This window comes from Excalfactoria chinensis, chromosome 1 (genome assembly GCF_039878825.1).
Source record: "Excalfactoria chinensis isolate bCotChi1 chromosome 1, bCotChi1.hap2, whole genome shotgun sequence".
Taxonomy (NCBI): Eukaryota; Metazoa; Chordata; class Aves; order Galliformes; family Phasianidae; genus Excalfactoria; species Excalfactoria chinensis.
Window position 1 is genome coordinate 57086036 of NC_092825.1, and position 27605 is coordinate 57113640.

A 27605-nucleotide genomic window follows, 5' to 3' on the forward strand; every position below is an offset into this window, starting at 1 on the left:
GACTGCCCATCACCCACCATGCAAGTGGGGTCAAAGAGCCTCACAACTTGGAGGGTTCCTTGATCCACTCCAAAGTCTGGCCTGAGGGATGACCATCATCTTTTAAGAAAGGGAAGGAAGAAATACTCGGGAGCACAGCCAGACTGTTTACTAACCATCATCACTTCCCATAGACATTTATATGCTGCTTTTGTGTGGAAAGCAAGAGCTGGCACTGTACCAGAGGAAAGGGTCTTCTCTCAGGCACCTTCTCTAATCTTTTCCTGCAGAAACCCCTGCCACGTTCTGCTTGCACCTATCCAAGTGCCCCACAGCAATAAGGCAAGCAGACAGCAGGAAGCTCTCCTCCTTCGTATCCCCTTGCCCCAAGGAATGGCGCTGGGGACCAGTCCCCTCGCCCTGCAGGAGCACCCGGTGCCACCAGCCTGCCCAAGGAGGAACCCTTGCACCTCGCCTCTCTGCTGCAGGCAGTAGGTGAGGTCCTGGGGCCACCTGGTGGCTCATTGCGTGGATTGTTTGAATTCCTGTTCCCTCCATGCTGGGTGCTCCAGCAGCACCGGACCAGGCCACATAGCACGGTGCCCACCAGTCCTTGGGAAAGCCAAGCTCCATTCACTCACTCAGCCTTTCCTATGCTCTGGCTTTCTCAGGGTTACCTGAGAACTATCCAGATTCCCAGGGCTACGTGTCCTCTGGCTGCACTCTTCAGATGCTGAGACTACAACACTTAAAACAACAGTTCTTTGATAGTTATTGTTATCTTTTTTTTTTTTTTTTTTTTTTTTTTTTTTTTTTTTTTCACCCAAACAGCCTGAAAATGAGAAGTTTTATTTGTGGCTGAGTTGACATAACATTACAGATCCCATCTCAGCCATGCAGCCTTTCCTCCATATGCAGGGAAACAAAAATAGCAGGTTCTAGAGAACCTGGAATCCAGTCAGCACAAAAATGACTTAGACCTGCAGAGATGAGGGACAATTTCCCACAGTGCTTCACTTGCATGAAGAAACACCAGCCTACACACTTCTCCCAGGCCCTGGGAATAGCCTAATGATTCATCAGCCAGATGACTCTTTTGGATGGGAGCAGGTGATGGCTCTGCACCAAGAACCCCAATCCTATTGCATACAGAGGTCTCCCAGTCAGCGTTCCCCGCTTCCCTTCCCACCTAAACCAAGCTTCTTCTCTCACCACCCTCCTGTACAAATGTGCCAGCGCAACAGAGGTGCAGACATGGAGCCCAGCACAGCTTCACTGATACACACCCCACCAAACACAATGTAAGCAAGGGATGCTGGTCACAGAAAATGACACAGTCTGTAACCAGAGGGGAAAGACAAGAATTTAATGGAATGAATGGAGAGCTCCCAAAGTCCACACCAGAGCCACAATTTTGAGGCTCTGGCACTCTCCACTCCATGATCAGTCCTTCTTCTCTGCCCACCAGAAGGCTGGGGGTGCTCTGGAACACCGATGTTTGATCTGCCCCTTCAGAGCCCTCTTAGGGAGAGGATTAAGGTGCATTGCTAACTCCACACAGACCATCTCCACAGCAGCTTCTCCCTCAGCCCTTCAGATCTTCCAGGGAAGGGAACTCAACCCAGAAATCCCTCACTCCTCAGCGAGTGAATCCTTGTGTTGTCCAACAGGTGGTAAAAGCTGCATAGAAACCATCCTGGGGGAGGGAGGGAGAGCCACACTGGTCCTAGCAGTGAGATTCCAGCTCTGTCAGCATCAGGAGGCCAGATCTGGTGGAAGGAAGAGGCTGTCCTGTGCCTGGCCTGGAAGGCAAGTCCTCTAGTGGACAGGTGAGTTGGCGGAACCTCTGGAAGGCAAAAGATAATGTGAGCCCTCCCCTTCCAGTCATGGGTATCATTCAGTCATTCAGACAACCCCTCCCTGAGCATTTGCAGGAGCTAGAGAACAGGTGGGATCTGGAGTTTTAATGGAGCAAGAGCCCAAACTGCTGTCAAGGGCAGCCTCCATGCTGAGCTGAGGTACAGGAGATCAACTTTTCTTCATCATCTAATGAGCTTATTCCTAATGGTGCTTGCAAAGAGACAGAAGTAATAAACAAAGGACACCAAGAGGCAACAGACAGCTTGGGGCAGCCCTCTAGCCAGGCAGAACTCAATAAAACCAACAGTTCAGTTATAGCAATGAACTCACTCAATTGATTCGTTCTAGGCTCCCTACTAATCAACCTGCAACACACAAACAACTCCCTTGAAAGGCTGTACAGCCCATGCCCTGATCCCAGAGCTTCAGCCTCACCTCTCTGAGGGAACCTTTGATGGTGGAGAGCTTGTAGACAATCCAGAGAGGGATGCACACCATGGAGGAGAGGGCCAGCAGCCAGCCCAGCGTATCCCCCCACCACGGATACACGTATTTCTTGTTGTACGTCAGTGGGGTGTATTTGATCAGAGAAAACAAGAAGGTTGCCTGGCAGGGTAGAAGAAGCCAAGAGAAAAAGTGCAAGAAAATCAACGTTGTTAGCCAAAGTACGTCTTCCTGGTGACTCCACACCTGCACAGAGTTTTGTGGTAAAAGAAAGGCTACATAGCCTCAACACATGTGCAGATCCCTCCATATATATGTGCATATGTATCTCAGAGGCACCCAGCTCTGCCCATCTCTTACCAAGCAAACTGCCGGAGTGATGAAAAGCCAGCAGTATTTGATGATGGGCCATGGCCGGTAGCCGATCATATCTTCAATGTTGTCGTAGAAACGCTCAGCACCTGCAGGAGAGGGGAATGACACCTCACTGCTGCAGGGAACAAGGGCAGCAGGGTCTGTGTGTCTTGAGGAGAATGGTAAGTGAGGGCCCTGCTTCCCCACCATCTGGGAGCTCCCCAGAAGGTGAGGCAGTAACCTCTGCATAGCCAAGAAGCCTGCTGGGGAGCACACTGAGGAGGATCTTCAATCCTGGATTAACATCTACTCACTCCAGAACAGCTCAGTGGGTCACCACAGCCCCTCAGCTGGTATATCCTGTGCCCTGTGCTAGTACGTGAACAGAGGCTGTGACCTTAACCAGATTTTACCCATCTCTTGTGAATGTCAGGGGCTGAAAGAGGGCTCACAAAAGCACTGCGAGGATCTCAGACCCCTCAATGCATAGACTGGGAAACTGATCCTCCAGGAAGTCTCCTAGCCCCAAGGAAGGAGGGTGTCAAATTCAGGGGCACTTAGGAACCTGTTGAGGATGTCTGCCAAGCAGATCCCCTAGGGCACTGCTGTGAGGAAGGCACATTCAGTTGAATCCAGAGGCAACAAAGCGAGGGTTTAGAAGGCTGCCTTGCACTATGAAGTGATTGCCAAGAGAAGTGTTGACCTACGCACTAAGGGTGGGGAAATTGAAAGCTTGAGGGAGCAGAGTTGAGCCCTCCTTACTTACCATAGACCCAGGCGATGCAGAGCGTCTCAAAGATGGCCACAAAGAGCAGGCACATGCCACTGGCAGCATAGTAATCAAAGAGCTGGAAGACATACATCCCACCCTGGGGAGAGTCAAGTGGGCAGCGAGGAGAAGTGGGGAAGGAGAGAGGAGAAAGGAGTCAGGCACAAGCCAAGAGCTCCAGCCAGAGAAAAGCACAAATTCAGCACCTTCCCCATGACTAGGAGACCACCCTCTCCCTGGGGCACACTTTTAGCCAACAGCAAAGGTCATCTCCCTTGTGCTCAAGGCCTGATGAAGCTGTGCGGCAGACCTAGGAGACTTCTTTCTCTCAGGGGCCTCAGCAACCCTTCAGTCCTGGGCAGGGCAGGAGAGGGGAAGTGTCCATCAGAGGTGGTGGGGATATTTTAGGAGAAGACAAAAACAAAGCAACTTTTGTAGCTGGAAACAAGGGTGGAAATCCCCTTTGAAGGCAGATTTGGCAGCATCAGCTTCGCAACACACAGACTTCACAAAGTTTTAACTCCCAGACACGAGGGAAATATATAGAAAATCAGTGTAATAGATATGGAGCACACTCTGGCTCATGACATTTTCCATCCATTTTCCACCCAAGTTTTCAACCATTTTTCTAGCTCCACGCAGGAGGAAAGAAAAGGATAAAGGCTCACTACAAACCATGCAATAAGCTACAGCAGTAAATGTTTAACTCATGCAGAGATAAATTTATAACCAAAATATTGGCTGTCCAGAGCTCCAATTATCAGACTTGGCTGGAAAGGTGTCAGAACTGTAACTGGCACGAGCAATGAGGAGGGAAACTGGAAGGGAAAGTGCAAACACCACAGGGGAAGGCAGGGCAGGGAAGAGCAGGACAGGGCAGCCTCCTTCAGGCACTTAGCAGCAGGATGAAGCTCACCCATTTGCAGCATAAATCCCACCACCTGACAGGTCCCTGTGAGAAGGCACTCAGACCCAGCGAACACCATGCATGTGATCTGAGCCCAAAATACCTCAGTGAGCATCACCAGCCCCACCAGATAGGAGAGGATGGAGATCATCAGGATGAGGGTCTCCCGGCGGTTCTTCTTGCGGAAGATGGTGGGGTACATATCCACAAGAGCTGTGACGAGGCTCTCCACACAGACAAACTGCAAAGAGCAGAGATCCCATCTCTGTCAGCCCAACCAGAGCAGTTTGCCAGCAGCCCTGCACCTCTATCTGTCAAGTTCAAGCCTGTCTTGAAGGAGCAGTGGCTTTAGTCCAGCAGAAAAGCATCCAGCACCTTTACCTGGCTGTCCAGTCCCAGTAAAACAACCATCAAGAAGAAGAAGCACGCCCAGAGTGGGGAGAAGGGCAGCATGACCACAGCCCGAGGGTAGGCGATGAATGCCAGGCCAGGTCCTGCGGGGAGAAGGGCTTCAGAGCAGGCAGCAGCATGGCACATCGTGGCACAGCAAGGCACATCCCTGTGGACCTACATGAGGCAGTCGCCTGGCCAAGCGCCATGTGAGAATCTAAGGCAAAGTGGAGGAGCTCCAGCAAGGAGGGAGGAAAATGGGGCATAGCAAACTATGGCTGCATCAGCGCTATGAGGACTGGAGGCCAGATGAGCCTCTGAGCCCAGCACAAGCCTAAGTACATGCCATGCAGGTACTGCATCCCTCCTGGAGATAACATTAACTGCCTAACCATAGCCCCAGCAGGCAGCTTACACTGATCTCAAGACATGGCCATAGCATCATAACATTTCATGAGTGGGCATTTGTTTCTCCCTGGGTTTTGGAGGCAAAGAGCAGAGCTTCCCACCAGGACAGGAGCCTGCTTCTGCTACACAGTTTTCTCTGGGGCAGGTACCCTGTGGGCATGCCTCCTGGACCAGGGGAAAAACAGCAGCCTCCCGTGACACCATCATCCCACCGCAGCCCTCACTCACCAGACTCGGCCACCTCAGCAATAGGCACTCCCTGCTCCTCAGCCATGAAGCCCAGGATGGAGAAGATGGCAAAGCCGGCCACAAAGCTGGTGCCACTGTTGAGGAAGCAGAGAGCCACACAGTCCCTGGGAGGAGGAAGCACAGCATCAGCTTGGGGGCTCACGTGTGACCCATACCCCATGGCAGACCCTGCTCTCCTCATCTTTGAGATAGACTTGCTCCACATCTAAGCACCTTATTTTTGTTCCTCTCTCCTTGCCCCTCAGTTATGGGAGAGAAGCAGAGACTAATTCTGCTCAAGAGGGGGGCAGTTGTTTTTCCTTAATAGATTTCTCAGACCAGTTATAATGTTCCCAGCTCTCAGAACTGCTAGGTATCTCCTGACCCTCACATTAGGAGAAAAAGATGAACCGAGCCATCCAATTTATTTTCTCTGATCTATTCCCTTTTGTCTCTGTTTCATCTCATTCTCATCCATCTACTCGTTAAACTAAACATTTCTTATCTATCCAATTCTTTTTTTTTTTATGCTTCAGTCTCCCCAGGCCTCCTGTGACTGCAGCCCTGGGGACCATTCTAACCTTTTCCAGAATCTTTCCAAAATACTCTGAACAAAACCGAACACACCCTTCCGGCATTTCATGGCCTACTCTGACTTTATTAAATGCTACTTCTGCAAATCCAGTGTGATTTTCTCTACCAGTCTTTAGGTCTCTAGCATTCTGCTCCTCCCTGCACATTAACTGAGTCTATTCACAGTCTGCAACCATTTCTAGGGATAAACCTCAGCTCATGCAGAGCCCCAACACCCTACAAGTAGCTCAGATTATTCCTCCCCATATCACAGCACTTTGAGTGATGAAGGACTACCCAACACCTAAAATCTTTGCTCCACCTCTTCATTTCCTTATTAAGGCTGGAGAGACTTTATGAAACCTTCAGGGTGCATCCCAAAGAATCACCTAGAAAGTTCATGCTGTGCCAAGCTCAACTAGCCACGTGGGATGCTCAGGCCAGAACATCCTTTCTCCACCTGCTATAAGCCATTTAACCTCCACTTATGTTCTCAGCTATTTTATACAAACTCACATTTATTTCCAATAGCTCCTCTTCCTTCCCAGTGTTTCTTCCCTCCTTCCCCCAGATGTATGTATGAGGTTAGAGCCTCCTTGGAAAGGCATGGGCTGGGAGATGCTCTCCAGTCACCTGGCAGGTGGGAAGGTGTGTCACGGTGGGGGTAATATGCAAGAAATGGCCAGAGAAAAAGGAGTCCCCAGATTTTCACCTAGAAGGAGGCCAGGGAGCCCCCATGATATTCATGCAATCCCAGAGAGTGAGAAATGTCCCAGTTTGGTGTCATTCTGGACAGCTGTCATATGAATAGTGGTCCATCCTCCCCACATTCTTTCCTTACCCCAGGTCTCCAAAGGTTACATCTGATCTGAGAGAACTATGTGGGACATAAAGCTTGTGTCTGTCTGTGTCATTAAAGCCTGGTCCTGTCTTTCTACACAAACCAAAGCTGCAGAGTACAGTATCAAATTTAAAGTTAGGTCCATATCTGGGAACAGGCTGGTCAAACTCTTGACACCAAAACTCAGCACAGTTTGCCTAGAAAAGCCAAGTAGCATGAAGGGTTTGTGCGTGAATGGATCTGTCTCCTTTTCTTCTGCCTCTCCCAGCTGCAGCTACAGAAGCTTTTCACAGCCTTGCTGCTCAGCAGTCCCTGTCAACACCTCCATGTCACACTTCCAGATTGGAGATGCACAGGGACAATGCCCAAGGATGTGCAGCAGGCCGGAGCCAATCCATTTTGTCTTCTCTTCCCACAGCCTTTTCTCTCAGAACTGCATCTGACAGAAGAGACAATGTGAAAAGAAAAAGAAGTCCCAGCCAAGCTGCTGGAGAGGCATCCCTACAGCAGGTGTGAATTTCTGAGGTGAAGAGAAAGATGCCAAGCTATGTCCATGCAGTGGTCTGCCTGGACCTTCCACAGCAATGACAGCGAGTTTGAATTTAAAAGGTGTGGGGAGAACCCAGCACCAAAAGCAACATGGTCAGCAGAAAAAGGTGGGAAGAGAAGCAGGTAGCTGTTCTGGTCTCTTCCCCTCACACTAAGCTTTTGCCTATGGAGGTGCAGCCTCAGATGCTGCACACATCTGCAGCAAACTGAGTATATTTTCACCTGAGCACTTCAACTTGACAGCCTGATGCAGTTTGGCAGCTGGGCTGATCTCTGCCTGAGGGCAGTCCAGCATGGGGAGAGAATGCAAGAGACGGGAGTCACACCTGTATGTTTATATATAGACCGTACATAACACGTAGGCACCCAGAGCACTGAAAACTGTGCAAGACACTAGGTCTAAAAGAACTTAGAGAGGATAAATCACAAGGTGAAAAGACTACAATCTAGAGCCATTTGATCTCCCAGCTCTGCTTCCCCCAGTTATGAAAACAGGGGTGGTTGTGGTGTGGACTGGGATAACAAAGCTAGTGAAGATGATCTGGGTTTGATGGGTCTCGTATGGTCTGGAAAAGGGAATCTGTCATCCATTACATGGACAGAAAGTACTTGACATTTCCCTTGGGTACAAAGCACGGAGAGATGGATTTGAGGAGAAAACACCTGCAACTACTCTATGTCTTGAGTAGAAGTGGAAGTGGTACACCAGCCTGTTTGCACTGATGTCGAGGGAAGGGAAGGCTCAAGGTAGCAGAGCCGTGCTCTAGTTACCTGTAGCAGTTGTTATGGTATTTGTTATAGCTGCCCAGAGCTGTCAGGCATCCCAGACAAATTGCATACGAAAAGAAGATTTGAGTGCCTGCATCCATCCAGACCTGCAAGGGAGATGCAAACAGAGGTAAGAAGACAAGGCCAGCACAAAGCACAGATGGTGCACCAATGGGAAGAGGCAGAGACCCAGGGGTCACCGTAATCAGCAGAAAAAATCAGTGCTCAGGCAGTCAGCAATACCCTGCATTTAGACAAGCCTTTGGTAGGAGCAGGTTATACAGCACAAGGAATTGCAGTGCTCTCCAAAGCACCGCGGGGATAGCAAGAGTCAAAGGGAAAGGAGGTGCTGTTTGATTTGCAAACCCACAGCACATAGGGACCTTCATCATCATCTCTGTCTTCCTCAGGCAAGTCTGCACAAAACTGTGACACTCGAGTCTCTTGGTAGCAAGTGACTGAGTGAGCATTACCCAGGAGAGCTGAAGGAGCCCTCCACCAGCGGAGGAGGGGGGTGTGATTTGGGCAAGCTTGGTCTCCCACTGAGTGACACAGATATCTATGGCTAGTGGCCCTTTGTTCCAAGACCTAACTTCAAAGGTTCCAAAATATAAAAGCAAATTAACTGGGAAGGAGTATTAGAAATTAACAGAGTTGCTCACACAGAACATCTCTTAAAAGAAAATACTAGAATGATGTTACCCCGACAAAGCCTGAACTCCACTTCGATTTCTCTGTCAAGAACATGTCCTGGTGCTCAGAGCTTGACATTTGTCAATGACAAATTAGATTTGAAGGACTATCTGTGTGCAGTCACTGATGCAATCACAGCTACTGTCTTCTGCAGAGAACAGCAAAAGCGGGGACCAACAGTGAGAAATGAAGCAATGACAGAGATTGCTATCTAACATCTTTCTTCCTAAAGGGTTTATAAAATAGAGATAAGGCAAGCATTCAATCAATGGTGCTTCTAGAAACAAAAGGGAAGGCGGTGAGGAAAGAGAAGTGGAAAAAAAGTTATTACTGGGGTAAGTTTAATGAGTCTCCAAGTGGCTGTACCCTGGACCAGCAGTGCTGGTGAGTCCTCAGATAAACCCTCGCCTTGCTCAGGGCCCTGCCAGGGGATGTATCCCAAGAACAGAAGCATCAGAGAGGAACACAGCAGTTTTGGTGACCCCAAATTTTACCTGTACACGCTCAACCAAGGCCTCATGTCCTGAGGGGCAACCAGCTCGGGCTCACTGATATCACTGCTTTCTCTGGCCTTCCTGCAAACAGCTCGGTCAACATTCAGCCCCACCTTCTCCTCATCAGTCAAAACTGACAAGAAGAAACCCTTCCACAGGGAGTCAGATCAAATCTTTGATTCGCGGAATGGGAAGAGACAGATGATGAGGTTGGACTGGAACAGCTAGTTCTGGGCACAAGGACATTGAAAAAAATAGTTGGCTTTAACGTATTGTACTTTTGTTTTTGAGGAGTGGAGTAGGGAGGCAGGTTTGGAGACCAAAATATTAGCTCACTTCTGAATTTCAGAAAGACTGGAAAAAAAACAAGGTGTTTTATTTATCTATTTATTTTCTTCACAATTATTTCCTAAAGAATCATTGTGCTTGTAGGCAGTCAGGGCATGGGGCTTCACTTCTCCACTGCTTTTTGGGCACTGAGACAGGCTGATCCAGCTGATATCTGTGCGTCACTAATGTAAGCATCTTCTCACAGGTCAGGATGGAAGGGTTTGTTAGGCTTGATTTGTTGTTCTGCTGCTCATTGCTTGTGCTCTGTTTTGTCTTTTTTTTCTTTTTTCTTTTTTTTTTTCAATAAAATTCCAGCTTGACTCTCACTCTCCTGAGGCTTTTGAAGCACTTTCAGATCGATTTGTTCAGGTTATAAGACTTTTGCCATCAAACAGCATTCCCCACCCTTGCCATAACATTGGGTCCATTTCCGCAGCTCAAACTGATTTAACAGTGGTCAGAAATCTCAAAGATACCAACTACTTAAGAATTTCACAACAACCAGGGAACAGGAAAGACTCAGCATCCCCACTGAGAGGAAAGCTACAGGGAGGAATAGTCAACCAGTGTTAAATATCAGATAAATCACACAAGCAGGAGACATGAGAAACATCCCAAGGGCAGGAAAAGAACTGGTGCTTTACCAGTTGATGGTAGAAGTCAAATATCAAGACACCAAGCTTCATTAGCTCTGTGACTCATGAAGTGGCTTTGTTCCTACAGCCAGCAATACCCTCTATGTGCAGCAGAGATTAGAATGGGGTCTGATGGTTCCTGCTTCACTGCCTGGGGTGTACATCCAGAGGGACGTCTGTAGAGAATACAGGTCCTGCCTCAGCATGTGTTCCCATTTGAAGCAAGGCAGCCTGTGGCTGAACCAGTGCAAACAAAGCTAAGTACGATGCACAGAGCTTCTGATCCTACTCAGTCATCGTGACTGTGAGCACCAGCTCAGACTATACACACTCCTATTTCTCATTTTAAAAGGCTACTGCAGCTCTTGGGTGAAAGGCCACCCACTTCTACTTCCTTCCCAGACCTCTAGCATCTCCCACATTCCTCTGGTGCTAATGGACTCCAACAAGATTGATGCCATAGGTGTTATGGAGATGAGCAACAGCAGAACGACTCAGGACCTTGGGTGGGAAAGGCATTCAGCCCATCCCTCACCCCATCTCAGCCCCACAGTTTCATGGAGCCTATACAAAGCACCTGCTCCTAGAAATACTAGCCCACATCTGTTCTCCCCAAGCTGCTGCCTGTGCTCAATCCTCTCCCTGTTGTGACTCAGAGAAATGTTCCTTCCAGCCCTTCCAACACCCCTCCCTCCCCCCACACTGCAGAACAACATCCTCTCATTATTTTAATATTTCCACTCCAACTAAAGGGGCTTGATGGGGTCACAGAGTGTTCTCTTTGCCCTGCAGAAATGCATGCTGCTCTTCTCCGGCTGCAGCTCCGCCGCTGAAGTCTACCCTGTTGTTCGGATTTTGCTGGCACATTGGCAGACTGGGTATTTTGCTGTGATTGCTGTCTGCGGTTTTCTAAGCCATCCGAGTTTATTTAATTCATAATTCAATTTCCTTGAACATGTTGTTTACTCCAGTTTGTAATAACCTCCAACTCTATGTTTTTAACCAAAGCCTTCACACCTGAGCTGCAGTTATTTGAGATGGTTATGGCCTATCAGAGAATATTTTCCTTCCTCCCTTAATTTTCTTAGCAATATTTGCTTTATTACATGTACTAGAATTTAATAGCCCCCTGAACTGAAACAGATCCTTCCTTAGGAAGACTTCAGAGCACTTACAAATAATAGTAAAGAGTATTTTAGAGCAAAACGCTATTGAATATCGACAGTGGGACAGAGTGAAACCTCAGCAAGTTCACAGGTGACACCAAGCTGCCTGGTGCAGTCAACATGCTCAAAGAACGCACTGACACCCTGAGAGTCCCAGACAGACTCAAGCAGTGGGCTCGGATGAACCTCATGAGTTTCAATAAATCCATCTGCAAGGTCTGCATGTGAGTCATGGTAAACCCCACTATCAGTACAGGCTGGGGATACAAGGCAGCACACAGCCCTGCTAAAAAGGACCTGTGGGTGCTGGTGGATGGCAAACTGGTCATGAGCCAGCTATGTGCCCTCACAGCCCAGAATGCCAACTGTATCCTGGCCTGCATTAAAAGAAACACAGCCAGGTCAGGAATGTGATTCTGCTCCTCTGCTCTGGACTGGTGAGACCTCACCTGGAGTACTGTGTCTCAGTCCATGCTGGAAAGCTACCAAGCCCCCCCAAAAGCCAGCAGAGAACACAGCACAGAGTAGGTCCCTGCTGTGCAGAGCATTGTGCTTGGAGTAGTGGAAAGCACAGAGCAAAATCTAGGCAAGCCTCCAGCTGCTGTTCAGTGCGTACCTCTTTTGAGGGCTGTGCCAAGTTACCTGGCCACCTCTTTCACTTCTTCCATCCCTGGAGGTGTTCAAGAAGCATGTAGATGTGGCACTGAAATACATGGTTATTGGGCATAGTGGTGACAGGTTGGAGTTGAACTAGATAATCTTTTGTAGTCTTTTCCAACCTTAGTGGATTCTATGATTCTATGGTTTTGCATCCAGGACTGTTCACCACCTCTGGGCTTTCTTTAAACACGATAAGAAAAAAAAAAGAAACAACAGGCCCTGATTCATCTCAAAACACAGCTGTGCTGCCCTCCCCCCCAAGGTGATGGGGAAGGATGAGGGATGCTCCTGGACTCCAGGCTGTATGATTCTGCCTAAAAACAAACATGCTGCCTTCAGAAAGAGGAAACAGGGCCAGCAACAGCACGACACGAGCACGTAGGGTCAAGCTAAAGGTTTGCTGGGGAAAAAAAAACAAAACAAAACAAATAAGGGGAACAAATAATATTTAGCATGCCCATGGTTGCCTTCACCTCTTGCTGGGAAGCAGCAGCTCTCATTGGCAGCAGAGCAAGCAGCAGGAGGGTCCCAAATTTGAAGGCTCTGACCCCTTCCCCAGCATGGCTGCAGGGGCCCATATCCAACAAGTTCTCAGCAGCCACAGGGGAAGCAGTTTCTTATGGTAAGCTCTTCCTTGTACAAAGGCTTTCTGAGGCTCAAGGGGTAAAGCACAAGCAGACACACCAAGACACTGCGTTTGGGGGAAATTCAGGGGAAAACAAGAGCGATAGGTCAGGGACATGTTCTGAGAAGTACTTTGTGCAGAGAGACACTCTCCAAGGCTTCTAAATTTTGCTCTTCCTTTCTCAGTTAACAAACCTAATAAAATTCAGCTAGAAATATTTGAGACTGATACCGGAGTGAAAAGACACCACTGCATTTCTTCTCTTTCTAGCAAGACCAAATAAATCGCTAGCACTTTCTGCATCAAGCCCATCCACTATTTCCTCAGCTCTGTCCATTACAACGGTGTCTGGCCAAGGTTTGCATTGAGTGATAAGAGAACCTGCCAGTGCCACAGAAGAAAAAGTTGCTCCAAAAACAAACTGCCCAGACTTAACCCTTATTTTTAGTGTGAATTCTTTCATTTCAGCTTCCCGCGAGTGGACCACTCCACATCTCTCTGCGTAAGCGCATCAGGAAATCCCAGCGTTATCTACTGAAATAAACAAGTCATAAAATTACCACAGAGAACATTGGGAAGGGTGGAGTGAGCAAGAGAAGAAGTGGTGAGCAATCCTGAGTCCCCGTATCTGTTAAAGCACAGTTTGTGCTGTGGAAAATGTCGGAACCTTCTGGAATTCAAAAAATGCCATCAAGGAGGGACAAAAAGAAATGAACTCAGCAATTGGCTAACATGCTGCTTTAACAATACACAGTATTAAACAAGAAACAAACCAATGGGGTTGGTTTTGGGGGGAACTTTTAGGCTTGGGACCTACAGTTCAAACTGAATTCTCTCAGATGATGTTTTGGTTACCTGCTTCTATTTGAGCAGAACTGGATTTTTATAATGCAAAACTTGTTCAGCAGTTTCATTATCTTTATATCAAATATTTTTGCATTAACCTTTTTAATTGTAAACATTCTATAGAGTGGGAAGAGGAAGGTGCGGGAAAATTGAGGGAATTGCAGACTTTATGGCTGGAAGAAACCATCATGGTGGGACTTGGACTAGATGACCCTTGTGGGTTTCTTCCAACTCAGGATATTCTATGATTAACCATCAGTCAGCTCTCATGCACAGGATTTCATGGTTCTGTCCAAGGTCGTTCAGCAGGTGAAAAGCAGCGATTTCCACACAGACACTTAATCACATCTCAGCTGCTTCTCCCCTGGTAGAATCTGCTAAATAATTCATCCCTTCTTTTCACATATGTTTTCATATACTTTTAAGCAGTTATCCTTTTGTCCCCTTGTATATTGTTTTCCCTTCATCTAAACCTCCCCTTGAGACTCCTTATCACAAGGCTTAGATCGAAGAGGTTATTATATTTTTTTCCATATTTCCAGCATTCCTTCCTAGGCACTGCAGAACATTGCATTTTTCTGGGCAGTGCTGGACTGCGGGTAAGCAATCACAGCCTTGTCCTGTGAGCACAAGTCAATTGTCATCAAAGTGGCTGGCAGGACACAAGCTGTGCCTGCGCAGCAGCAGAGGCACACTGTGAACATACAGGGCTTGGGGCACTAACCCTTACCTTTCCTATCCAATAGGAGAAAAATGAAGAAAATGCAAGATTTGCTACCCGACTTGGTGAGAGCCCTGTGACTGCAAGGCTTTGCAGAAGCTAGGGAGCATGCTTCAAAAGGGGCAGAAGGATCTCACACCACATCAGCACATGCAGAGCTGCACACAGTATGAGCACAGACCCGTCCCCACTCTCTTGAGAGTTTTAGAAAACCCCCTCCAACCTCTCTGCACCTCACAGGGAGGCAGGGCTGTCCTGCCTACCTCTTCCCTGCAGCTGAGAGAGCATGAGAGAAGCCGGCACTGCAAAACAAAGCCTTTCAGCCACTGCTTGGACACACAAATGACACAAGAGCAACTTCCAGAATGCTGGGCAGGATCCCTGAGCATTTCACCTGATAAAAACCAGATCTCAGTCAGCTGCAAATTGGAAACTCATGCTCAGCTCCCAGCATGGGAAGTCCTAAGTCAAACCGGCTCGACCAGAGCCACACCATACTGGTGGCACTGGCAAATTCAAAGTCCCCAACAGTCCTAGCACATTGTCACCACGCTCCATGGACCCTTGTTCCTTGCATCAGGCAGAGATGCCCACACTTGCAAAATTAACAGCAGAGTCAACACTAGGGCTAGAGCAGAAAGAGTTAATGGGGTTACAAAGGGTTTTGCTGGCCTATTTTCCAGGCAGGCACCCTTTAATCTCCTTTGGAAACACCTTCACACAAAGGCTGGTACAGAAGCTCAGCTGGAGCCAGGATTTAATGTGGAAGAACTTGTCCCAAAGAGATTAACAGCAGCAGTCAGGCATAGACCCTCTGGCCAGGCAGGCAGGAATTTCTCAACAAGGACGGCGGTGCAAGAAGGACAGCCAGGTCCTGGGATGCATCAGGTCATCCTTATTCTCTCCTTCCTCCTCCTCCTCCTCGCCACCCCTGCAGCCCCAGAAATTACAGAGCCCCAGAGCACAGAGGTATCCTCCAAAAATAACAGGTTCAGCTGATATCACTCTCTCTGAGGGAGCTAAACCCAGGCAGTTCAGACCCACCTCAGATGAGCAAATAAAGGAAGGACGCAGGGAAAGGCCAGGGGCCATCCATATCATAGCTCTGCCTTATACCCAGTGTAGAGAAAGAGGAGACAGATAGAAGGAACTGGAAGAAAGAGATTATGGAAAGAAAAAGAAGGAAAGAGGATAGCCACAGGCATCCAGGCAAGAGCAACTTGGCCATTCATTTTCCCATTGGCCTTACCTGGGGATCCCCGAGTCGACTTAGGTCTGGGTAAAGGTAGAAGAGGATTCCCTGGGATGCCCCAGGCAGGGAGACTCCCCGGATCAGCAGGACTACCAGCATGAGGTACGGGAACGTGGCAGTGAAATACACCACCTGGAAGTGGGACACAGGAACAGGCATGAGCACTCCAAGCCTTTAGCTTACAGTGGAAAGAAATGCATTTTTTTTGTATGTGCCCAGGAACTGCGTGTAATGGCACATGTTTGGAGCCAAAGAAAACCTTGCTAGTCCTAGGAGTGATCCAGAGTGAGAGTCAGGCTGTCACAAGAGCAGCTCCACTACAGACAGCAGTAATACACGTCTGCATCAGCAAAGGGGCTCTGCATCCCCATCTCAGTTGCTAATTGCTGTAGTGTGCCACAATACCACATTGTGCTCTGCGTTTCCAAATGGTCAAACCAACTGAAGTCTGATGCAGCCTCCCCAGCAGTTCAAGTAGCACCATTAATGCCTTTGCATTGCCCCTGCACATTCAAGACTTATTGATCACCTTTAAGACAGTTGCTCAGTTTGTTGTATCACACTGGGCTAGCAGAGAAATGTTGCTCCTTCAGGTTTTTCCTGTGTGGACGTGCTGATCAGCACACTACAACTTAATGGTACCTTACAGCTCTTTTCTCAGCTTCGGCAGTTACGCACCGAAGAACTGAAGAACTTCTCTAGAGGAACCACAATATGTGATGCTGTGAAATCATCTGTTTCTCTCACCTGCCCATCCATCCAGAACGAGCTGTTTCAAAATCCCCCTAAAGCTCATCATTCCCTAGTGGCAGGGGCAGGCTTTCTCACTGCTACAGCAGCTTCTGCAGCAGAGGAAGTACTGCCAGGAGCAAGAGGATGATTTCCCTGGATAACACAACCACCTTCTCTCTTCCCTGCATAATTCTTGTGAGACAAGCAGTGATTCAAAAAGATTCTTTCTGGATCCATCCTGGTGATATACGTTATTTGAGGAAAACAACATCCAAAGAACGTGACACTGCCATGGGAGCCCTGCTCTAAGTCGAGATACACGTTTTGGTGATTCAGTCTTGTTATGTGGAAGGACAGAAGGATTTGAGTGATGTCCTATCCTTGAAAAACAAACTCTTCGATTATCACTTCTGCCTGCAGCCCCAAGTTCTCTATGCAGTTAATTCACCTTGCTCTATATATCACAGCGGTGTTGGGTAATGTCACAGAGATCAGTGAAAAACATCTCCCTGCTGGGGCTCGTCATTGCCTGAGATGGCTGTGCAAGCAGCTCCATCCGTGTCTGTCTGAATCTACATCCTAGATGTTGAAGGAACCTGGGGACAGCATTCTTCAACACTGGCAAATGCCATCATTCATTTCAATCTCAAGGTTTCAAGAAGGCTCTTGATTTAAAGCTTCTCAGTGACAGTTAATCAAATCTATGGGTCCTGTGAGTTTAACAGTCATCCCTGTACTTACCACAGAACCAAATTATTGCTTCAGGATATGACAGAATGAAAGTCTAATATTTCTCAGCTCGTGAAATCAAGATATTTGAAACAGGAATCTCAAAAATAACCCAATTGCTTTTGAACCTTGGTGCATATTCTTCCAGGGTGGCAGGTTGCACACTTTGAGATGGATCTCTAAACACTATCAGTTTTAGGAGCTCAGAACACAATCTGCTTGTTCTCTGGTATACAGTTCAGATTCTGGACTTGGTAATGTCCTGTGTGCCTGCAAGAGCTCGCATGTTGAACTTTTCACTCAGCAGTCACTTACATCTGCACTGAGACCAGAGGCCTGGATTTGGAGAATGTTTTCTTGAATGGATAGTTCTGAACTTCTATCTAACAACATGAACATCTGGATCCAATGAGTTATTACTCAATGCTTGGCTCAAACCCAATCTTTTTATTTCTCGGGCATTGTTAGCTCTAGCTCCATCACTAGGAACCTTGCCGGGACCAGTGTGATCGTTCTGTCACATGCTGGTCAACAACATCCAGGGTTTATTTGAACATGATCCACATGCCTCAGCAAAGTGATTCCATCTGTGACAACCTCCTGCATCTGCAAGAGCTCCCTGGGGACAGGCAATCTCTGCATCCGAGGATGCAAACTGCTGCGAAACTGTTCTACACAGGACAAATTCAGTTCAAGGGCTGATAAACCAATGGGCCATGTTTCTCTACTGAAAGGGTTCTGTTTTCAAGGGGATAAGATCTCACCATCACTAGTCCTTTTTGCTAAGAATCGCTTGCATTTAGCACTGAACTTGTATCTGAAATAGACTGGATTTGTTCTCAGCACTTCCCACACCGTGTTTGCTGTACTTTCGTATCATATTTGCTGTTATTATACTGCCTCTGCTTTCTTTTACCAGGCCACTACAGCAAGCAGTTGCTCTTTTCTTCTGATTTTACTCCATGGAAACCAGAAAATATTGTTTCTGCAAGCTGCTTGACTTTGCCTTCATGTTTCATAATTCCAGACAATCCTGGAAGCATGAGGAACTGCTAACATCCATGTCATCAACTTGATGGAAATGGATGCAGCCACAGTTTACAACCCAGCACACTGAGGAGATACCATCTAAATAGCATACCAAGCAATTTCACTTCCATCTGTTTTTGCTGCCTCCTGACTGGGAATGGGTCAGGAAGCAGTAGTAGAGACTGAGTAATTGTGTCAGTGATGCAACAGGGAGACGAGAAAGGGGCAGCTCAGGATGGAGCTGGATAGTCACACTAACCCGCCTCAGAAAAATTCAGAGAAATCCCTCTGTGCTAACCAGTGTGACTAAAAAAGGAAATCTTGGACCTGGGGAATGCAAGAATCTATAGGAAGAGCTGGGACCAACAAGAAAGACAAAAAGAAGATCCCTATGATGCTGAGGCAGAGAAAGCTTTAAGTACAGGAGTGTTACTATACTACCTTGCCAGCAGGAGCACAAACTGCTCATGCTGTGGCAGAAGGGAAGGGAACTTGCAGCCACCTCTTACACACAAAGATAGCAAGATCTCCTGGGCCTGCACTTGGAGGCTCAATATGAGCCAAGGACTCACCTTTCCTGTGGATTTGACCCCTTTCCAGATGCAAAAGTAGCAGATGATCCACGCCAGCAGCAAACACAGAGCCAGCTCCCAACGCAGGCTGCCCAGGTGTTGGATGCCATCAGAAATCTTCAGTACTCTCCTCCTGTAGAGGGGAAAGAAAACAGCACCCAAGTGTCTCCAGTGTCAGCCATCAGTGTTCCCAACACGCCTCTCACCACACTTTCAGAGCACCTAACAACTTTGAGGAGAAAGGATGTTCTACAAACAAGAGCCAGCTCTGAGCTGCAAGCTGCAGAGGTGTCAAACTGTAGACCACTACTAGAATTAGACTACTGGACCAGAACTACCAGCCTGGTGGTTCAAACATGGATTCTACTCTTGCTCTCAAGCTGGGCTGTTGGGCCAAGACATTTCTTTTCCTTTCCCCCTCCAACCTTTTATGTTTCTTCTCCCTTCTGCGCTTAACAACTTAGAAGACCAAGGTCTTATAGTCTCACCCTTGCCTTAAAGCAGCTTCCTGATCTGTGGGTATGTTGAATCTTCCTCACCATTTCCAGAAGCAAGAACTCATTCTCCACCTTCCGTCTCCTACGCTGCACTGATGGATCTGAATGTGAAACACTATGGTGTGGACCCAACCCCAGTCCTGAGATGAGCAGAGAAGGGCATGTGCTACCTTAGAGCCCCAGCAGCAGTGTGTACAGCATGCTCACAAACCCACCCTGCTGCAATTAACCACAAATAGAGTCTGCATTCCTGGAGAACCATAGTCTGAGGTGGACTGAGAGGATGAGAGACGTTCACAGGAAATCGGGCAGTTCTTCTGAATATTTTATTTTCATCTTTCTTTCTTTCCTGCTTCTAGGGGCATGGACTCTGTAACCAGTGGGGGAAGAGTAACCAGTTAGTGTGTAACTAACAGGGCACTGTACCGCAGCCAGGAAAGGCTGCAGAAGTATGCCTTCACCCCAGTGGCAGGTCAGTTCTTCCCTAGGAAACTCCTGCCTACTGCACCCCTACCCAAACACTACACTGGAAATTTCCAGTCCTGTGTGCTGACTCCCCAGTAACACAGGGATTTTCACAGTGGTGAAGTGAACATCAGCTTTTCTGGCAACCAGCCCCAGGAAGAGCAGTCTAAGTTCATAACAGTATCTAACTGCCTGCAAGCAGTTTATAGGAAAAAAGTAAAAGGGTACTGTAGGAGAAGAGGAAAATACCAACTATTGAAGGAACTAATGCCATAAGCTTATTAACAGCAATGTACGTCTTCAGTGTCTTCCAGCCTGTAATGATCTCTCTGCTCACAGGCAGATGCCAGGGAAGAGCTTTGCTTTGTGCTGCCCCAGGGACGCTTCAGGGACATGATGTGCTCTGTGCTGGTGGCACACGGCAGTGAGGGCAGAGCCCTCTACCAGCCTGAGTTCACCAGGGTAATCTGTGGTGGCAGCAGGGCTTGCCTTCTCAGTCTTTCAGCCAGGACTCGGTGCTGGTCTGTGTCCATTATCAGAGATCACAGCCAGCAGGTCTAAGCCTTCATGCCAGAAATAAAGGTACTCTGTACTTTGGACTAACTATTGCATGGGCACAAGGGAAGGAGACCAAGAAAACGAGGGAGCAGATTTTGCCAGGATGTGAGCTGAACTCGGTACTTTGTTCTCATTTTGGTGAGCTTCTCCCCTCAGAATGGCTTGCATATTAGCCACTCTGAAACAAAAAATTTTTAGTATCTAATATTCGTTATCTTCTATCTAATAGAAACATCACCAGCATGGATTCCTTCGGTAATGCAAAGGGCTTTAAGGTTTCCTCCTCACCAGCTGACCATGCTAAAGCTTGCAAAACGTGAAGACAAAGACCCACCACAGTGATGCTGCAGAGTGGATCACCACAGATCTTACCCCACTTCCATGTGCAGTCTTAGGACCTGCATCCTGAGTATGGACACAGCCACCAGGCAGGTCAAGGGCTGCAACTCAGATATAAATACTGACCAAAGCATATAGTTATGGCTCTAATTTCCTGAGGCAGTGCCTCTAATTTTAATGAGGTTTGTACCCTTGGTATGTTTGATCCATGGTTTGGGGATAGAAAACATACAGCCAATTCACCTGCATTGCAGGACAAAAGAACTGGTGTAAGGGAGCTCATAGGTGGCAATGAAGAACATGACGGGAGGCAGGGAGAGAAGCAGCTCAAACAGGGAAAGGGGGAGAACAACAGCAGAGGAATAATGGAGAAGAGGAAAGATCAAGAATCAGAGGAAGTAAAGCAACAGTGAGGCAAGGTCTTGCATGGAATCAGATGGCCTTAATTGAAGTCAGTGAGAGCAAGAAGATGAAACAGTCCAGGGGTATGTGAATACAGTGTAAGATTTACATGTCCATCTCACTAGTTTTATTGCCCTCTCTATAAGTTTTAATGTAAAATGTGGGGAAAAAAAAAAAGTTTTCTTATTTATGTCTATTAACAAGATTGTATTTTTTTATATGCAGCCCAAGACAATTCCTGTTCACTCAGTGCATCACAGGCAAATCAAAAAGCTAGACACCTCTGGTATAAGAGAAGGACAAGTGCACTGACACTGAGACATACCAGCACAGCTCCAGACAAACACCACAGGCTCAGTGATGCCATCCTTGACTGACTTTGCTGTCCCCAAGAGCCTTTGCCCTGACCTGACCAGCTTGCTCTCTGTGACCTCTTGTGACAAGCACAGTTTAATAGGAAGTACCTCTGCAGCTTGGTCCATTGCCCAGGGATTGCTTGTCTTGGAGAAAAGAGGGATACCAGCCTGTCCTTTACTTACTCCCAGAACTCGATGACCGGGGAGGTGGCATTTTCACTGGTCACATTTCGGGTTGAATTCGCCCTCTGGAGTTCCATGCAGTTCCCTGTAGGAGAGGCCCAGGGAGGGAAGGAGTGTGAATAGTAGTGGCTGGAGTACTGGAGGATCAGAAAAAACGCTCCCTTCCCACACACAGTGTCAACGCTCATTAGTGTACTCAGAGACAAATTTTGAGTAGTCCCAAAGGCGCAGCAAAGGAAATCCCTCCAGGGCAAGGCTGACAAGAAACCTGGGATAATCAAGAAGCTGGCACTGAATTTTTCCTTCCAGCAGGCATAGTGAGCAGTCCCAACCAGCACTGGCTCTGTGGCTAACACAAAACAGGGTGATGGGATTTTTCATCACCACCAAGGAGGAAGATAGCGTCAGTGGCTGCAGCTTCTTCCCCAGAGCACCAGCAGCATAGTCAATGGGGGTTCTCCAGACCTACAAGCCCCAGTGTGACACAGTTTTGGGTTTACCATGGGCATACCTCTTCCTGGAGACAAAGGGTCCTCCACACTCACCTGTGTTCCATTCATGATCACAGCTGCCCCAGGGAAGGTCGATGGTGAATGAACTGAAGAGATAGAACAAGGCCCAGGCCAAGACAACGATGTAGTAGAAGTTCAGGAGCACAACGATGACCTGTGAGGCATAACCAATTCCTGCAGAAAGGAGGCTCCAAGTGAACCACATTTTGAGAGATGGGACCAGGCTTCACCAAAGGGTCAGTGCCTTTCTATTTGACAGCCCCCGCTGTGCTGCATCCCTCCTCCACATCTTGACTGTGCTGCTGGATCTACACCAGCAAGTCAGCCACTCTTGCCATCATCTCCTTCCCACATCCCACCATCCATGCGGGTACTTTAACCCAACCTGCACTAGCAGGAGGGCAATCGTTGTGGGATGAATGTGCTCTTAGGGCCTCAGTCCTAATAGAAATGGCCTTACAGGGAGATGAGGTTCTAGGCATCAGATGTTGCCTGGCTAGCCATGAAGGGAGCTGAATCTGCCCAGCATCTCCAGGCCTTGGGTAGTCCATATGAAGCACTCCTTGGGGTCCAGACCCAAGGCAGAAGGACAGGCTGGGAGTCTGGTCAGGGGATAGACAGATTGTGGCTGGAAAGCCACCCGGAGGGACAGAAACACATGATGGTGTTCCAGCTGCTGAATAACACCTCTTCTACCAAAATTCAGCTTTCCTTCATTTTCTCATCCTTCCTCCTTCTACACTTTTTGGGAAGTTTTTGTGTTAACAACATGCAACTACCCTGCTAGGTACCAGAGGAATATCTAAAAGATCTTGTATGTAGGATAGAAACAACTGTTAAAACCTGAGAGATCACAGAAAGTGACTTGAAACTGGATAATCATGATGAAATAGTGCAAGAAGTGGATCTGACAGTTAATGATTTATTAAGACAGCTGACACCTTTCACCACAAAAATTCTAAGCCCTCCACAAACCTGGGAAAATGACTCAGCAATGATTTCAAGGGAGAGAAGTATACTTTATGTAAGTTCCCGATAACTGCCAGGAGCGTTTTCATCATTAGATCTTGGAGATCATTTTTATTGGGTGCAAAGCTTCTGGCCAGATATCTAGACACAAAAAAGGAATCTGGGATGCAATGTAAGAGCAGGAACTGTTTGGTGAGAAGGTGTAATTTTGGGAAGGTTTGGGATCAGCAAGTGTGGTCAGAGGATAAGTGTAGTGTCCCCATAGGTCCCCAGGGCCCCCCGGTCTCAACCCACTCACCTTCAAAGAGGGGACAGATCCTCCGCCAGGCCGTCACACCTCCTTGGCTGGTGTACTGTCCCAGTGCCGTCTCCAGGAAGAAGACAGGGATGCCACAGGTGAAGAGGAAGATGAGGTAAGGGATGAAGAAGGCACCTGACAGATTCAAGCAGCACACAGGAGAAATAAGCTCCATCACGTGGCTGGGTTCAGCTCATCAGTATGCATCAGTACAGGTTAAGGGCTGACCTACTGGAGAGGAGCTTTGCAGAAAAGGACCTGGGTGTTCTGGTGGACAACATGTTGATCATGAGCTAGCAGTGTGCCTTTGTGGCCAAAAAGACCAATGGCATCCTGGGATGCATTAAAAAGAGCGTAGCCAGCAGGTCAAGGGAAGTTGTCCTCCTCTCTACTCTGCCCTGGTGAGGCCATATTTAGACTACAGTGTCCAGTTCTAGGCTCCCAGTTCAAAAAAGACAGGGATCTCCTAGAAGGAGTCCAATGGAGGGCTACAAAGACAATAAAGGGCCTGGAGTATCTCCCATATGGTGAAAGGCTGAGTAACCTGCATCTGTTCAGCCTGGGGAAAAGAAGACTGAGGTGAGATCACATTTGTGTTCATAATTATCTAAGGGGAGGCAGGAGGCAAACTAATGAGGCCAAACTCTTCTCAGTGGTGGATAGGACAAGGAGCAATGACCTAAAACTTGAACATAGGAAGTTCCATACAAACATGGGGAAGAACTTCTTTATGGTAAGGGTGATGGTACACTGGAACAGGTTGCCCAGAGAGGCTGTGGAGTCTCCTTCTATGGAGGTATTCAAGACCCATCTGAATGCCTATCCATGCAGTCAACCACAGGGAACCTGCTTCAGAAGGGGGATTGGACTCAATAATCTCTTGAGGTCCCCTCCAAGCCCTGCAATTCTGTGATTCTGTGATCTCCAGCCTGGCCCTGAGGAAGTCCCTCTGGGATATCACATGGGGACAGCATGAGAAGGATGTATGATGAGTAGGGTAGGAAGGGGCATGGAAAAAAGGATTTTCCTCAAGTATTATTGTTCAGAGTGATGTGATTGCCTGAGAGACTTAGTATATGGCAATGAAAATAAGAAAGAAAAGCCTCTAGGCCTTTATGTGTGTGTGCGTGCGTGTATGCAGAAAACACTTCTCAGTAGTTGCATGAAAGAGAATATCCTGCCATAAAACCATTACAATTTTTGAACAAGTTGTCAGTTCCTTTTACACCGATTATTCTGACTGTGCATAAAAACACCAAAACACTGAGGATACACGCAGAGTAATACCTTCACCCAGCCTGGGTTTGCTGACCAAAAGAACATGCAAAAGGAAATAAAATATTACAGATATATCTGTATAACCCTCACATCAGCAGCGAGAACTGCCCTACTGGTCAAGACCTGCCATAAAACCAGGCACAGAAGGACAAGGCCCATCAGATGTTTGGTTGGCATTAATTGCAGTAAGAGCTTCCATCCTGCAGAGCCTGAAGGATGGTCCCATAAGCTGCTCACAACTCCAGCTTCATTGATGACCTATTGAGGAGACTGCCTTCCCCCTGCATAGTCCTCTTCCATGCCAAATAGATGCTAACTGGCTCTCAGGTCAGGCTGATGGGAGTTCAGAAGGAATAACAATCCTCAGACACAAGCAAACTAAAAACTCAAGAGATTTCATTAAGAAGCTTAGCCAGAGTGTACGAGTGGGGAGAGGAAAGGGGCTTGGGGTTCAGCCAGAAGTCCCAGCTCACACTCAGTCCAGTGGGTTACCAGGCCACAACGGGATGAGGTGGGGACACTGCAGCACAGACACACTGCCTGGCAGAGGTGGGATGCTGCATCCCGGTCCCTTCCTTATGGCACCGAGGCTACACACCAGACAGGCTGCCCCAGTATTTCCCAATCAGCCAGACTGAGGAACCCTTCTGCTGTCTGACCACTGATGACAGCTCTCCCAAGACCTCTCTGAACCATCCCCTGGCCACCAGCACCAGAGGGCTTGGCAGGCAGTGATGCCAGGCAGACTCCCTGCTACCAGACAGGATCCATGCAGTGAGGGGAGCAGTCACTGCTCTCATACAGCCCCACAGGAAGGAGAGCAAGAACAGCCCTCCCTTTGGAAAGAGAATAACATTCCCAAGCTGATGGTGAAAAGGAACAATCACCAAGCAAAGCACAGCGTGAAAGTAGCTGAACAGTGGCTAATCCTCTTTTGTGCCATTAGAAGGAAAGCAGTTTAGCGGGGCCCATGAGAGTGGATTTCAGCCCTGGCTCCCTAGTGCCCACCAACTCCCCCAAATGCTGCATCCCCTCACCTCTGCCCTTCCAGAGAGCCCAATTAACAGCTAATCACCAAACTGAGAGAGCACCTCCCTCCCTACATGCCACTAAATCCAACTTGAGAATTGCTTTGGGCTTCCATGTTTTAAATAAAGTTCTTCCTCCTAAAATGTTGCCTTAATCTAAAAACAGGCACAAAATTCTGAACAAGTGCAGCCCGAAGGAGGCCAGGAGTCATTGCTGAGCAGCAAGACTGCGTAGCATCCACACACTATGCACAGGTGACAGCCATGTTCCTTCTGACCCTTAAGCACACAGGTCTGTGTCTCATCACCCTGCAATGGAGCCCATGGGTCGAGTCTTATTGCTCAGGCACTTCTGCACAGCTGCTGCCAGTGATGAGCAAGGCTCAACATGGGTATCATGGGGGGAATGTGGTGACCAGTACTTGAAGCTGGCTGAGGCTGCACTCACCTCCACCATTCTTGTAGCAGAGGTAGGGGAAGCGCCAGACATTTCCCAGGCCGATGATCTCTCCAGCCACTGACAGGATGTATTCCAGCTTGTTGTTCCACTGCCCTCGCTCCAGAGTCTCATCCTTTTCCTCTTTCTCCTTCTCCACGCTGGGTTGTACAGGCACTGTTTCGCCATTACTAACAGCACCAGGGACACTGTAATCCATCCCACCTTCAGAAAGAGTTTCCTTTGTTGTACTCAAAACAAGCTGTGCAATAAGGCCAAAATTTGGGCTATGGAGGGCAAGAGAAGGTAGAGATGCACAAACACCTTCATGCCAAACCCTTACTTGTTCCTTATAATGTTTCCTGCTAGAGAAAAGGTGCCAAGAGCATATGTGAGCTTTGTCTGTGCAAGTCATTATTAGTTTCACCCATTTTTAATCAACCCATCTGAAAACATTTCTGCTTCTGGAAGCCGTTTATCTGCAGGAGCTCCCACAGCAGCAGAGACTGGGAAACAGAGTTGGAACTAGAGGGGGGTGAGAGTAGGATTAGAAACTTAATGAGAGGTCTTGTACGGGTTTCTTGTCACCTCTCTTGCCATTTACTAAGGTCTGGCTTCACAGACCATGCAGTGAAAGCCAGAAAGCACAGAAAATACTTAGATGTGGAAAGAGGACAAAATGAAATAACAGTTTTTGCTTTCAGTGGTGGCAGCGGTTAAGAGTGATTTACTAGATGTGACATAAGAGTAATTTGATTTTGAGGATGGTGCTATCCGTCCACGTGCTGAAAAACTACAAATGCCACGGCCTCCCCAAGGCTCTGCTTATTCTCTGAGGAGCCTTTGGCACTGGCTCTGCAGCCACCAATATTTTTCACTCAGAGGGTGGTGAAGCCCTGGCACAGCCGCCCAGAAAAGCTCCATCCCTGAAGGCACCCGAGGCCAGGTTGGATGGGGCTCCGTGCAGCCTGATCTGCTAAGTGGCAGCCCTGCCCAAGGCAGGGAGGTTGGAGCTAGGTGGACTTTAAGGTCCCTCCCAAACCAAAACATTCTAGGATTCTATAACTGAGGAGGCTGGAGGTGTTAGAGCCTGTTCCTTGTGGGCATGATGCCCTCCTGGCTACTGAGCCCTGCAGGGCAAAGGCTGAGGGCAGTTGTTTGCACCAAAGCCTGGTACTGAAGTTGGGATTGCTGAAGACCCTTCCACCACTGAGGACACCTTCTTCCACTAGGTCCGCTGCAAGCCCTCAGCAGTCCTTCCAGCCTCAGCCTAATGCAGGAAATTTTGGCCATCCATTCACACTGTCACCAGGAGAGCAGGAAAAGGCACTGGCAGCAAATGACACTCTTCCTCCATCCGGGGAGGGGAAAGAAAAAACAGGCAAAGCAGCACTTTGACCCTCTTCCTCCCTCCCTGCCCTGCCCTGCACAGCCCCCTATAAAGCACTTAGGGAGGCAAAGAGGAGTGAGGAGCCCTCTCAGGAGTTTGACAGCAGCTGCTTGGAAGGATCGGAGGAACCGTCAGTAGAACAGTCAGCGCTAGAAAATGATTAAACGAGCAGAACGCGCGCGGTGACCTCTCATCCACACGAGACGCAGGTGGGCACAGGGGGCAGGCGCAAGTTTACCTGGAGGATGGCACTGTTGGAGCACTAGCAGGCAGGAGAGGTGAAGGCAGGACCGAAAGGTGCTGGCGATTTAAAGCGTGGAAAGAAAAAACTTTCAGCCGT

General features: G+C 48.1%; 1 protein-coding gene across 5 annotated transcripts; it reads right to left on the reverse strand.

Annotated features, from left to right (window-relative positions):
- Positions 1-809: 809 nt before the first annotated feature.
- Positions 810-27595, reverse strand: LOC140249671 (sodium- and chloride-dependent GABA transporter 2). Of its 5 annotated transcripts, none has more exons than XM_072331689.1 (15): positions 27504-27595; positions 25888-26100; positions 23134-23268; positions 21900-22040; positions 21355-21439; positions 18555-18687; positions 15490-15624; positions 8074-8177; positions 5340-5464; positions 4695-4807; positions 4417-4554; positions 3404-3506; positions 2644-2744; positions 2275-2445; positions 810-1825 (listed from the first exon to the last, which is right to left on the reverse strand). In XM_072331689.1, the coding sequence occupies exons 2-15, from the start codon at positions 26093-26095 to the stop codon at positions 1706-1708; spliced, it is 1812 nt and encodes a 603-aa protein (XP_072187790.1). In that variant the 5' UTR covers positions 26096-26100; positions 27504-27595; the 3' UTR covers positions 810-1705. The 5 variants fall into 5 exon arrangements, with proteins under 5 accessions (XP_072187790.1, XP_072187806.1, XP_072187797.1 ...); XM_072331705.1 differs by having other exon boundaries at positions 25888-26137; positions 27504-27579; XM_072331696.1 differs by having other exon boundaries at positions 25888-26162; positions 27504-27573.
- Positions 27596-27605: the final 10 nt, after the last annotated feature.

Bases quoted from the DNA above. Each gene is read 5' to 3' on its own strand.
- LOC140249671 (XM_072331689.1), bottom strand. From the start codon at position 26,095: ATGGATTACAGTGTCCCTGGTGCTGTTAGTAATGGCGAAACAGTGCCT. The intron at 4,555-4,694 runs GTAAAGGTGCTG...TGCTCTTTGCAG, and splicing joins TACTGGGACTGGACAGCCAG to TTTGTCTGTGTGGAGAGCCT. The intron at 2,446-2,643 runs GTAAGAGATGGG...CTACCCTGCCAG, and splicing joins TCACTCCGGCAGTTTGCTTG to GCAACCTTCTTGTTTTCTCT.